We start from the raw sequence: 12,932 nt of genomic DNA on the forward strand, positions 1-12,932 counted from the left end.
AATGCAATTCAGTAATTGAAGCAGATGATTCATTCACAGTCTGATCTTGTGGATGTTTTCAGGTACGAAAGAGGCAGCCTTTACATATGCTATATCAGCCGCTGGTGTGGTGCACTCGATAGCTCGATCATGCGTGGAGGGCAATCTCAGTATGTGTGGCTGTAGTCGGGAAAGAAGGCCTAAGGACTTAAACAGCAACTATCAGTGGGGAGGATGTGGAGACAACATAGAGTATGGCGCCAAGTTCGCAAAGAAATTCATGAAAGCTGGCGAGAACTCTAAACCGAAGGACACGCGTGAACTAGAAAGGAAGTTGATGAATCTTCATAACAATGAGGTTGGAATACAGGTGAGGAAATTTTATTTGCTGATCAGAACTCCATTTTGGCATGATTCCTGCTGTTGGGATAGTTATATGGTTGATTGTTATCGAAAACATCCTGTTTAAACATCTAGAAACTAAATCCTAGGTCAACTACATACGCATCGCATTTTGGTTCTAGCATCAATCTCTTCTATAGCTCAAGCGACATACCTCAGTGGTCATTAACAGTGCTTTATTTGACTTCAAAATCTCAACCACAAGCTGAGATGTCGTTTGCACACAAATTTCTTCGTAAAACAAATCTAGCCGGTAAACATGCAAACTCATCCAAAGGATCCGCATTTGTTAACACATTGCTGAGTTTAAGATCTTCACTAACATTTCATAGTTCAATTTTCCAGTGGAACAAACTATAAAATTTGGCGTTTCGCTTGCGAAAACATTGAGTGGTATTGAAAAATGATTGAAGGGAAAGAGGATAAGATCGCCGATTGATCTTCAACATCTCTTACTAGAAGTGCGGCATCCTTCCATCATAGATCAATATACCAGTCTACTCAACTTCGTAGCTTGAAATAGATACAACAGATGATCAGCTCAATATAATTTCCTTAGCTTTGAAACCCCACTGGCATCTCTCTCAAAATTGAAATCACATCTACATCAAAAGGCCAAAAATAGTGGCGGAACTCTCTGTAGAATACGATCGCTGAATTTCCGCCGCCCTATTGTGGTTGATTTATCGTCTTAGGCACAACGCCGTCGACCAAGATAGCGAATTACTCATACTGATGCAAATATCATACTGGAGCGTCACAAATGCAGAGAAATTTTGAGCGATGTGCAAAGTAACTATGTGTGGGTCAATAATTTACCCTATCAGACGTCTTTCATACTTAGAAAGTGAGCCACATATTAATCATGATGTCACGCCTTATTTCGCTCCTCCTTTTGAGCAGTTATTTGCACAATGTGTCAAAACCTTGGCTTGCATGTACCGGCGAAATCGAAGCCACACACTGAGGTTTCTTGTCATTTGTTGAAAAGATATCGTTCGGCCTCCAACGAAACCTATTATCTCCCAATGGAGATAATATGTTTCTTTGACTACGTGGATATTGCTTGAAAACAACAAAATTCTGACAAGATTTCTTCTTATTGCTCTCTCTCCGTTCATACGTAATCTTTCTTTCTTATCCGTTCTCAGCCTCAAGTCATAAACTATATTTTAATTTCATAATGAAATGTCATCATCAGTTCTCTTCAGTTCTTTGAGGAAAGCGAAACAATTACTTCGGTACAGGAATAATGAAATTGTCTTTCCATGTTGAGCAATATCTTGATTAAGCTTGTTTTTCTCTTTGGTTCATAACTCAGAACGAGTTAATGTCATCAAATTTGGCGGGTTTTCTTTTATTTCAGTAACTATTGAGTAGTAGGTTTTCACTTCCCTTGCTGTCGGCCTCAGCTACGATCTTTACAGCAAGACATTCCTTTGGGAAGGAAATGCAGTTATTTTTGAAATGAAGACAGACAAGACACCCAATGTTCAACTTCATGTGGGATAGATTGCGTCCCCGACTGAGCTGAAACGTTTAAGTACTTTATATGGAAATTCATGCCTGGTTGCTGTCTTATCTTTCCTTGGATATAAATACTAATAAATCAGTCAATTAATCCTTTTCGCTTACCCTTATTAAGCCTTCTCCTGAACTGTCGGCAGTCTGTAGACAATGTTTTTGCGGCCTTTCTGTCGGTGCCTACAGCCATCTGTAAGTATCTTGTTACTTTCAAAAGATAAAAATCATGGCCTATTACTCTCTATAATAGGTCGTCTGTCGTCATCTAAATAAATATTTCTGGTTAATTCATTTTCGTGACCGGTTTTGCTTGTACCAAAAAATTAAGCGGCCACAAAGGGATTATTGCCTCTGTTTCTGATACTTTTGAAGTATGCGTTTTATCTCACCGACAGAATTGCTTTACGATCGTTCACGATAGATGTGGATAACCAAGCAATATCCGCGAATGATGTTTCCCAAACTGAGATCATCAACCAGATGAAGACATTTGGACTTAACCTTTAGTCATAGAGAGAAAGAATATCGCCATGACACTGAAGGAATGTTTTCTAAAAATAGTGGCAAATTTGCTTTTGTAAAATCTAGGGCTTTTAAGTTTGAATTTTCTTCCACGTGAAGTTCTAGATCTAAAGAAATTTAAAAACCGTCGTTTATCTTTTTCAAACAGGGTCTTTACCACTAACAGAATAGCTGCTTCTCTTCAAAATGATTTTCGCCTATCAGAGGTAGATCTCCTAGCAATTCATTGTTGGTTCATTTCGGTTTTTCTTTTGGGTGAAGACAGGTATTGTATTAGTCTAGGACGTATTTTGGAGTGCATTGAGCCTGACATCTGCAGTCACTTTCACTGTCAAAATAATCTATTCTTCCCTTTTTCCAAGTTCTAACCAAGAACCATGTTGACTTTATTTCGTGAGGCAGGTTTGGATATCATTCATCGCTCATTTCCTTCTATTATCATGTTTCTGTGGTGTTTGGTTAGTCTTTGTCAAGAGCGTTGTGATCACTTGAAATACTCATTTGCTTCCTGAGACATTGAAAAGATGTCGCCTGCAACTTCATGTGTAAAGAAACACCATCAAGCACAGAAAAGTGGCATTTTACCTTCACAATCTTCACAATTTTATATTGACATTTCACTGTGAAATCACTTTATCACCAATCAGTATTCAGCACTCTAGCCACCGTCCACCTTGAGGTAATCCAAGATCCTATCATCCATCAAGATTGTTTGCTGCATCTCAAGAGTTCATTGAGGTATCAAGCTTATCATGACCTGACAAGGTTGGAGTTTGCCTTGTGGACATCAGTATCGTGTTTTCTTACTTCCACAATCTCACTTGTAATGTGGTACTCATGGTTCAATATGTAAACTGGTGTGAATTATGCTCTTCAGTAGAAGTATTGCTCAGCTCCACAGGTTATCTGTTATTTGCTTTCTATCCGTTACGAAAAGAGATCCTACAAATTTCAAGTTTTTTTGATCACTAGTAATCCTCAAGAACGTGCTTGCTGAAGAAAATAACCATTTATTGTTTTCCTCGTGTTTAGGTCATTAGAGATAATTATGAAATCCGGTGCAGGTGTCACGGAATTTCTCAGTCTTGTGAAATCAAGACCTGCTGGAAGGAACTTGTCCAGTTCTCCACCATTGGGGAAAAACTCCGCACCATGTATGATAAAGCCGTCAAGGTCAGACTCGACAGAAGGACTGGGCGCCTCCTTAAAGGGAATAAAAAATCTGAGAACCAGAAGGTGACTGGAAGACGTAGAAGCACCTCCAACAAACCAACGATAGGCAATTTGATTTACTTGGAATCTTCACCCAACTATTGCATTAGAAGCAAGAGGCGTGGAATTCTAGGTACCGCTGGTCGAGAATGCAAAGTGGAAGCTGCGGAGGATGGCAACTGTTATGATCTCTGCTGTAGGCGAGGATTCCTTCCGCAACAAGTTTTAGTTGTAGAAAGATGCGAGTGCAAGTTTCACTGGTGCTGCGAAATTAGATGCAAGGAATGCCGCCGTTATCAGACAAAATATTTTTGTCTCTAAGAAGGCCACATTTACCACAAGTCCACCATGTCGGATGACGACTTGCGTGTAGTCGCCAAAGAAGAGACTCAAAGTTTTACTTGTGACAAAGATCAGCGAGAGAACAAAGAAGAATGCGGCAACGTAGCATTTAACTTTATTTAATTTATTTCATAAACCCTTAGTTTTAGACAACATTTCTAGGAGTGAGATTTAGAGCACTTCACCTTCATTGGTGAGGTAAGATTTAATATCTAAGATCTGATTTTTTTCTTTCGCCAAAACTTCACCAATTTCCTCCAGAAGCTATAATTACAAAGCCATGATTGTTGAATCCGCTGGTGGAAACCCTTTTCCTCAGAAGATCTACCTTCTCGAACATTCCACTCAAGGCAAACGCTGCAGCATCTCAGAGAACGTCTTCTGGCTATCATTACCATCATATTAATTTCCTATCAATATTGTTATGATTTTCAACATCCTCATCAATATTACTTTTATATTTATTATCATTATCATCATTATTATTATTTTCTCTGCTTGCTCTTGTTATTTAATCCCTCCAGTAAGTTTTTTATATTTGAGAATAATGACGATATGAAAAGACTAGCTAAAGAAAAAAAATGGGGTATTACATTCGAGATTTCAGATTATATACATTTCAATGTAAATACAAAGAAATGTGTTATTTTGACCCAAAGATATAGTTTATCTTGAAGCGAGAGACCTCAGATTTTAATCGTTACCGAGATAATAACAGACAACGTAATTTAACTCTGTTCCTGAATGCGAATATTTTTTTAGAAACACGGGTAACCTTTATTTCACCTGTGGATTTAATCGATGAAAGATATTTTCAAACTGGTTTTACAATTTTAGTTTTGTTGATTAGGAAAACAGATTTAAACTGAATTTTAAATTGAAGCCTTCCAAACATTGATTTAAAAATATTTTAACTCGGCCATAGACTGAAAATGAATTTATGCACAAAGTGACAAGCTTATCTTATCTTGTAAATCGCTTTCAATTGATAATGAATACTCAATCCGAGATCAATTTACAAAGAACTCTTTTGTTTCACGATGTGAAAAGAGCATTGAGGAGTTGGTCTGTACGAGACCCATCTTGATTCACCAAAACGTTCTCTGTCGTAGTAGCTCTGATTCAATCTAACATTAGTTCAAAAGGACTTTCCTCTTTCTCTTAGGTTTGTAATGCGTGATGATGATTTGAGACAAAAAAGGAAAATTCAAATAAATGGAAAAGGAAACCTCAATATCAAATTCCAACATCTATTTCGGGCCAACTCTAAAAATTACACATGGTTAGTTTTCAATGAGTTAAGGCAGATTAGTGTACAGGAATTGCGCGTTAATCATTCCGAGATCTGATTTTTTATCACCTCTGTAAAAAGATATATGATAGAACTTGTTTGCGGTTTTGTGACTGTTTTTGTTTAAGGACCTGAAAAATATATGTTATTTAAGTATACTTTCTTGCTTTGGCAGATTCCTTAAACCTTAATTTTTCCATTCGTTTCCTTTTAATTTTATCTCCTTTCTTCCCTAATCTTTCTTAACTCTTGTTTGCCCTTTAATTGTTTCCCTTGATTTTCATCTCCAATCCCCACTAGTTTCCTTTCACCCTTTTCTCCCTTTTTTTTTCATTCCCTTCCTTCACTTTCGTCAACATTAGTTAACCTATCTTTCTCATCTATCCTTTTTTCCAATTAGCTGCCTATCAAATTCCATGTTTTGATTACAATCCTCCCATTTCCTTTCAATCTCTAACATCCCTTTCCTCTCTTTCTCAGCAATCTTTATATTCTTTTCCTTCCCTCCTTTCATTTCCATCTCTTTTCTTTCCTTCTCCCTCAATTTCTTCTTCCCTCCCACCTTTTTCTCTACCTTTTCACCCCATATCTCTGATGACTTTAAAATCTTTAAGGATGAACGTCTTAAGCCCGGTATAGATGGGCGAGTTTCTTTCTCATGAGAGAGAAAACTTGGACTACATCGTTTCTTTTGTTTCCTAAATCGTACGGTTTTTTGCTCTGCAGGCCGCATGAAGATAAAACCGCATTTTAACTTGTCAACAAGTATGGCAATATGCTATAGTGTCATGTTCTACCACACTTCCAATATGTATACTACGGATAAGAAATTCTTAATAAATAAAGTGCTCGAATCTAATGAAAATTATTTGTCAGGGTGTTGAGATACAATTTTTAACCTTCATAATTTTGTTCAAAAACCTAACTTTGCTTTTTTAGGCCACAACATGTGGTACCTCGCAAGCATGATGAAGCAATTTATGCTTCTATGATAACGTGAACTTTTGACATGTCAATTAATTTTACACACGCACCACGTTTCCAGTATCACTTTTAATTGGTAACAGTCCTTTTACTCTGCTGTGTGACAATCTTTAACTGTCATATTATCTTTATTTCTTCCCTTCTAGATGGTTATAAAGGAAGCCAAGGTAGTCTGTTCGTGTCACGGGATATCCGGTTCGTGCAACATGAAAACTTGTCAACGCGTATTGTCAGAATTCCGGAAAATCGGTGACTTACTTCACGAGAAATACGACAATGCTGTCCGTGTTAAAATGGAGCGGAAAGACACTTTGGAAGTTCTGAACATCGTGAAGAGGAAGCGAAATGGTGAATATCGTCGAGATAATGGTAGATTGAGGAGCACCAATAAAGAAGCTGGGAAAGAAAGTTTGGTGTTCACTAAGGAATCTCCCAATTACTGCGACAAAAGCTCTGACTTTCCCAGTACAGTGGGACGGCTGTGTACCGCGGCGTCGTACGGCTCTGATAGCTGTGAAAATTTATGCTGCGGACGTGGATTTCAGAAGGCTCAAGTCAGGGTGAAGAAGAGGTGTGAATGTAAATTTCACTGGTGCTGTGAGATACGTTGCAAGCAGTGTGAACAGATAGAGACGCGACACACCTGTTCATAAAAATTGCTGAGAAGTATTGTTGAAAGAACCCAAACAATGGTACCATAGGCAAAGAACACTACGGTGAACAGGCATTGTACGTTGTGCAACTTGTTTACAGCTGTAGAAAGCTAATGAAGCTGGGCTTTTTTAATTGCAGTCACTGGATACTGTAGGTAGGCAGTTTTTATTGCATCGGTATTATAAGTTATATAGAGCACTGTCAAGCAAACGGGCTCGTAGATATTAATATTTGTGTGTTGCAGATTGATGAATAGTACTAATAATTACTTTACGTCTCATGAAATTGGGTGGTTTACTTATGGAGTGATTTTCAACTGAGTGTCAAATGTTATAAAGGATTGCTTGGTTTTACTTTCAAAACTTGGGCCAACTTTTTAACCAGTCAGATTCCAAAACCAATCATGACTTGGTCACTCGCCTTTTACAGCGCTGAAAAAACTTTGCTTGTATTTATTTTGAGTTCTCATCGGCTTTTTGATGTTAACCTTTGCTATGATTGGTCGTGGTGTTTATTTTAGGTTTGGTTTTGCGTAGGGTCACTCACTTGAAATGAGTTCTTATTTTAACACATGGGTTTAAGTGACACACTGAATATGAACAATATAAAATTTGCTTGTCTTAAAATGTCTCATAGCTTATTTAGGCTCTGGACTGTGTTTTCTTTTTTCAATCAAAGTTTGGACCCCTCCTTATCCGAAATTTTTGGATCCGCTATTGGTTCTCGGCTGTGCACAAATATCTCTTTTAGAGAATTTGTTTGATCTGCTATTCCTGTTTCATTTATTGGAATATTTTTAGTTAAGGGTTACTACAAACTAGTTCTAAACCAAATCCCAATATATACTATAGAATATATATATATATATATATATATATATATATATATATATATATATATATATATATAATAGAACTTGTAATCTCACGTTGTTTCCAAAGCCACCGATAGACTGTTTCAAAAACACTGATAAAAAAATCAGACCAACTCTTTAAAGGAAAACCATACCAGTTTTGTCAACTAAGGAAATGGATTCATTTTATCGGTCAGTGATATAAACCTTAATTCAAGTCATACAAAACGTCTTTTATTTCTTCGATAGTAAGGATGGCATTGATCACCCGTGATTCAGATCGTGTCCTTTTTTGTCATGGGATTTACACTGGGGTCCTATCCATATCGTCGGAGAAATTTGTGAACGGGATTTTCACTCTGAAATGGTCAAGTGTTGCCAATCCTCTCTAATTAATGGATATGGCATTCCTAAAATAAGGTTGAGTTTCAAATTTCTCCGACGCAGAACTGACGGGGCCTTAATCCTCCTTATAGAGAATATTTAGCTCTCCATTTGTGAGAAATTGCAGTTCTTGATTCTGCTTGTTAGCTCACGTAGTTGTTATAACATCTTCATTTTTTACAACGGGAAATTACGTATTTTTTAAAAAACTATCTGAGACATCTCTTGTTGTACGCAGCCGTTTTTATTTAGATTTTAGCCGTAAAAGATCTATAGTTAAAGCTAAACTATCGCGTTTTTCCTTGAAATGTTTCCCCGACAATTTTTCTTTTCATTTTTCTCAAACAACACCTAAAATGTAATTTTGAATAGGTTGGCTTGTCAAAGAAATGCCTATCAAAGTTTAAATGTGCAAGGGTACATGAAAAAATCAGGGAAACATGTCAGGGAAATCTTAAAGAACGTTTGACTGACTGTAGTGATGTATAATGGAACGTGGATGGGGAGGTAAATATTTTACCTTTCCCTCGCAAACAAAGCATCTTTCTTGAGTGAGTTTTTAAATACTAATAAGGCTTTTATAGCCCACATTGGGCAAAAATTTTAAGGTGCATGTGAATAATACCATATACCAAAGATTTTAAAGAGTGTTTGGTTTCACATCATGAAAATACATTATTTTAATGTTTTAATAAAATTTGTGTGCTTTTTGATTACCTCAGTATGTTGGATTGCGATTCTATTTCGGCCCAGTTGTCTACGAAGCCGAGCAGGATCTAAGTGGGGGAGGGGAGCTGAAATGTTTCGGTCGATCTCCCTAAACTGAGAAAGCTAGCGTCAAAACAAATGTCAATATCAATATGATAACTGATAACTTATTTTTTAATTTATACTTAAGTTTTTCTTATAGCGTGACAATAATTTTTTTTTTCTTTAAAAGGTCTTGGATCTAGAACCTAGACAGGCAATTTCAATTTTGTAATCTCGCAAATTACGATTTTGCCTCGAGTTGTTTCTGCCTGGAAAGTTTTAATTCCTCTTTATAGCTTTCAAACAACCCGCTCGTGGTATCGTTGATTTTTTCGAAACAGAGAAAAGTTTCAGTCGTTGTATATTCGATGGCAGGTTCATCCATGTTTAACTTCAATGCATCATTGCGCTAACCTTATCTCGTTCTCAAGTGCACTCACAACTCCTCATATAGATTAATCTATATGGGAAGTTGTGTGAGCACTTTTGGGAACGAGATAAGGTTAAATGTTCTATCAAATGACTCTGCGCCGGTCTGTTCAGTTTTAAATTTCTTATGGTGAACGCATGCAAACAAAGATGGAAAACGAAAGCTGGATTTGAACCGTAAAAAGGTGAGAGGCCGTTTATTGACCCACGCAAGAATGCATTGAAGTAAGCTTCCGTGTGACTTCTTTTGCTTCCGGTCATGACACCAGTAACAGTCCAAATTTGGTTCAGATCAGAACAGCCAAAAACTAACAATATCGATGTCCAACTTAAAAAAAGATCTCGACAAAATTGTTATAATCAATCAAAAATAAATGAAGAAGTTGTCGTAGGTTTTTTTGTGCGACTGTTTAATAACCCGTTGATGGGTTTATTTGGCACCTGTTGGATCGCGAGTTTTGCGTCGTTCGTCATCAATGTTTAATCACGAAATTTGACCTCGTTGAAGTTTATTCACTGAATGCAAACTCTGCCAGGGAGCTAAGTGGTAGAAATGGCCCATCTCCTCTGTTTTATCGTTTTAATAATTGTCTTTAGTGCTACCTACGCCATAGAAAGTGGGCTACAAGGCACAGCAGTGATAAATAAGAGCTTGGAGGCAAGATTCCGAAACGAAACGCTCGAGAATGGCTCGTCGATAGTGAATGCTACACACATGACCATACCCTCCTTGATAATGCTGTCCGTTGAGATTATAAAGAATGGAAATCGCTCTAACAACACAGAGAAGGCGCGTGATGGCTCAGAGATTTTCTTTTTGGATGGGAAAACACCAGAGGAACTTTCTTTCTTGCAACCTCCCAAAGCCTCTCCGTATTTCCCGCGATTTAGTGAAATCTCGATGCGGACTCTATACTTGATTGTCTGCATGTGCTTGTTAATTCTTCTCCTGATGATCGTCAAACTGTTGGTTTCGAGAAAAGAGCGCAAAAAGGATTATGATATGGTTACCAGAGGAGAATTTGACGCTTAAACCGAACGGCTGAGACAAAGGATTAGAAGTCAGGAGTTTGGAAAACAAGTTTTTCGGGTAACCCGAAATTCCGGTTGAAAGCCGGTTGGTCCGGGTGCGTGATTTTGCCACATTCGATAGAAAGACCAGTCTGGGATTTTTTACGTAGATAAAAGGTATATTAAGAAACGCTAATTCACTGAGCAAATCAACATTGATGTAATAGTGGATTTGGTGAGGATTTTGCGAAATCGGCATCGTACAAGAACCTTTGTAACATTTCACAGTCAGCCGCGTTACCTTCGTGGTCATTATATAATTTTAAATTTTGTCCAATTTTCTAAAGAAATTGTTTTAACACAAAACGTAAAATTGCATGTCATTCTAGAGGGTAGAAAGAGTTGAATCAGGTTTTTCTCCGTATAAACTATTTTGCACTGTTGATTGCACCGAACAGTTTCAGTGGAGACGATCGAAAATTCGTGAAAACAGCGCGTGAAAACAGGTGAAGATGGTAGGAGGCTGGAATAGAAAAATGATGGGAAATATTTTCCACCTGCCTCTTTCTCATGTCAAGACCTCCTTTATTTTTCTTGCTCTTCGCCTCTAACAGAGAGCATGCCGGGTATTGCCTGCGAAATAACTAAGTGCTTTAACTAAGACGCAGCCATTGTGTGGCATAAGATAAATCAGTTTTATAATGATTAGTCGGTAGCATGTGAAACATAGACTAAATGGTTGAACATTTCAAGGAGGCTATGAGAGAGGGAAAGTCGGGATCAATAAAGTAAACTACTGCATTCTTACAGGAAAAAGCTTTTTATAAAAGAAATATTCTCTCTGTTACCCTGATTGTCCGAGTTACTCGTAAAATCGAAAGAACTTGGTTTTTTTTTTCTGAAGCATCTCAGCTGGCAAGAATCTGAATTCTTAGAATCTGATTTGCTAACAGCGCGCTCGAACTGGTTAAGCTTTTTACAATACGGACTACGATCCGAGTTTTTTCCCCGCCATTCACGGCAAAGCAGAAAAAAGCAAACCATCAGAAAAAAAGTTATTTACTGGTCTAGGTCGGTCTATTTACGAAAACATTGTGCCCTTAGTCTTAAAAATACGGCCCGTTGAAAACTTCCCGCCTTTTAAATAGCGTACATTTATTAGGCTCGATGCCTCGTGTGCACCAACGTCATATTTCAAAAGTCTTCCTGTTTCATGAGATAGTTTCATTAAGGAAATTCCTAGTCCTATTCGATACAGCCGCACAATAGACATCGCTGACTCGTTCTCTACCGTCCCTGAGGTAGAGATAGACGGGAACGCTCCCGTTGTCCCGAAAGTTACTTGTCATTATGACTTGTGCCAAACTCTCTCGCTCTTTTAGTTAAAGACCAATGAAGGGTTACAGGGACAAGACAAGTTTGAGAACCATGATGCAAAAAATGTGCGATCTGTGTTTGATATTGGACCCGATCGATACGATGTTCACCTTTGTTCACAAAAATAACGATAAATACTCTGTAAATGCAGATCAGTGATGCATCATGTAAAAGAAATTATTTAGCTCCCCTAAAAGTTCATTTCTTTATCAGTACGTTTTGTGAGGGGTGATGAGCCAGAGAGTGTTATCCTGATTAAACACCAAATTCTCTTGACTCATTTGCGAGAAAATGCATAACATCTGACGGGTAAAATCAACAGATCACAAATAAATAACTAACTACCAATCATGACTGAAGTCATAAGATTCGTCCAACTAATTTGTTTAGAAGTAAAGAAAACAACACCCAAACTTTTCAAATAAAACTCTTTTATCCTGTAAGCAATACTTTATTATTAGCTCTTCAGCGCGTGCGTTGTTCGTCCGCAAGGAATGTTGAGTCTTTAAACGACGCTAGCCGGTGAAAAGTCGACTGTAAGTGCTTCAGCACCCAGACCCCCAGAGGCCCCTCCCCAACTTTTCTTAAATCTTCCTCTGAACAATAAAACGCTCGTCCCGAGGCGCTAATATGATGAGGGCCTAAGTGTAAGCCAAAACTGTTCAAATCTTTCCTTCCACATCGATGAATGAAAAAGGGCGCGAAACTAGCGGACCAGGTGGATGCTTTTGCCTTGACCTAAAATGTAATCTACCAATGAAATAAAATCTTATTTTATTCTCATGACATGTGCAGGTTGAGCGTCAGCCATGGGGGAAGTAGGAAGTCTGTACCGTTCGTGTTAATTCTAAAAAAGCAGGCTCAACCTTAAGTTCAGATGAGCTTTAAAAATGAAATTTTAGCGATATCTAAGTTGTCAAGAGCAAGGAAAATGTTAATTGTTGCTGAATTTCTTCACTTTTCATCATTTGCACGCTTTAATTCGAAAATAACATAAAACTTAAGAAAATATAAATAACAGCTGCGGTATTATAATATTGTCAAACTTTTGCGTACAATCAACAATTTTGGCTAGAGTAGCAATATATTGTGATCTGTGGCGAGCAGATAAATAATTTGCCGAAGCAAACGACTATCTGATCAGCAAGACACAAATCACTATATTTTGCAATATAATGGTTTTATTACACGACCACTGAGTCCGTTTTCACAGCTATT

At 37.7% G+C, this 12,932-nt stretch overlaps 1 protein-coding gene across 4 annotated transcripts in view; it reads left to right on the top strand.

Annotated features, from left to right (window-relative positions):
- Positions 1 to 8,861, top strand: part of LOC131775669 (protein Wnt-5b-like) — a 38,617-nt gene extending 29,756 nt beyond the window's left edge. For 3 of the 4 annotated variants that reach the window (XM_059091780.2, XM_059091782.2, XM_059091784.2), the window contains 2 exons: positions 63 to 349; positions 6,403 to 8,861. In XM_059091780.2, the coding sequence (XP_058947763.2) occupies positions 63 to 349; positions 6,403 to 6,909 (794 nt within the window). In that variant the 3' untranslated portion in view covers positions 6,910 to 8,861. Of the gene's footprint in view, positions 1 to 62; positions 350 to 3,459; positions 5,434 to 6,402 lie in introns of those variants that run through there. The other variant, XM_059091781.2, reaches the window with a different exon arrangement.
- The last annotated feature ends 4,071 nt before the right edge of the window (positions 8,862 to 12,932 follow it).

Source organism: Pocillopora verrucosa, chromosome 14 (genome assembly GCF_036669915.1).
Source record: "Pocillopora verrucosa isolate sample1 chromosome 14, ASM3666991v2, whole genome shotgun sequence".
NCBI lineage: Eukaryota > Metazoa > Cnidaria > Anthozoa > Scleractinia > Pocilloporidae > Pocillopora > Pocillopora verrucosa.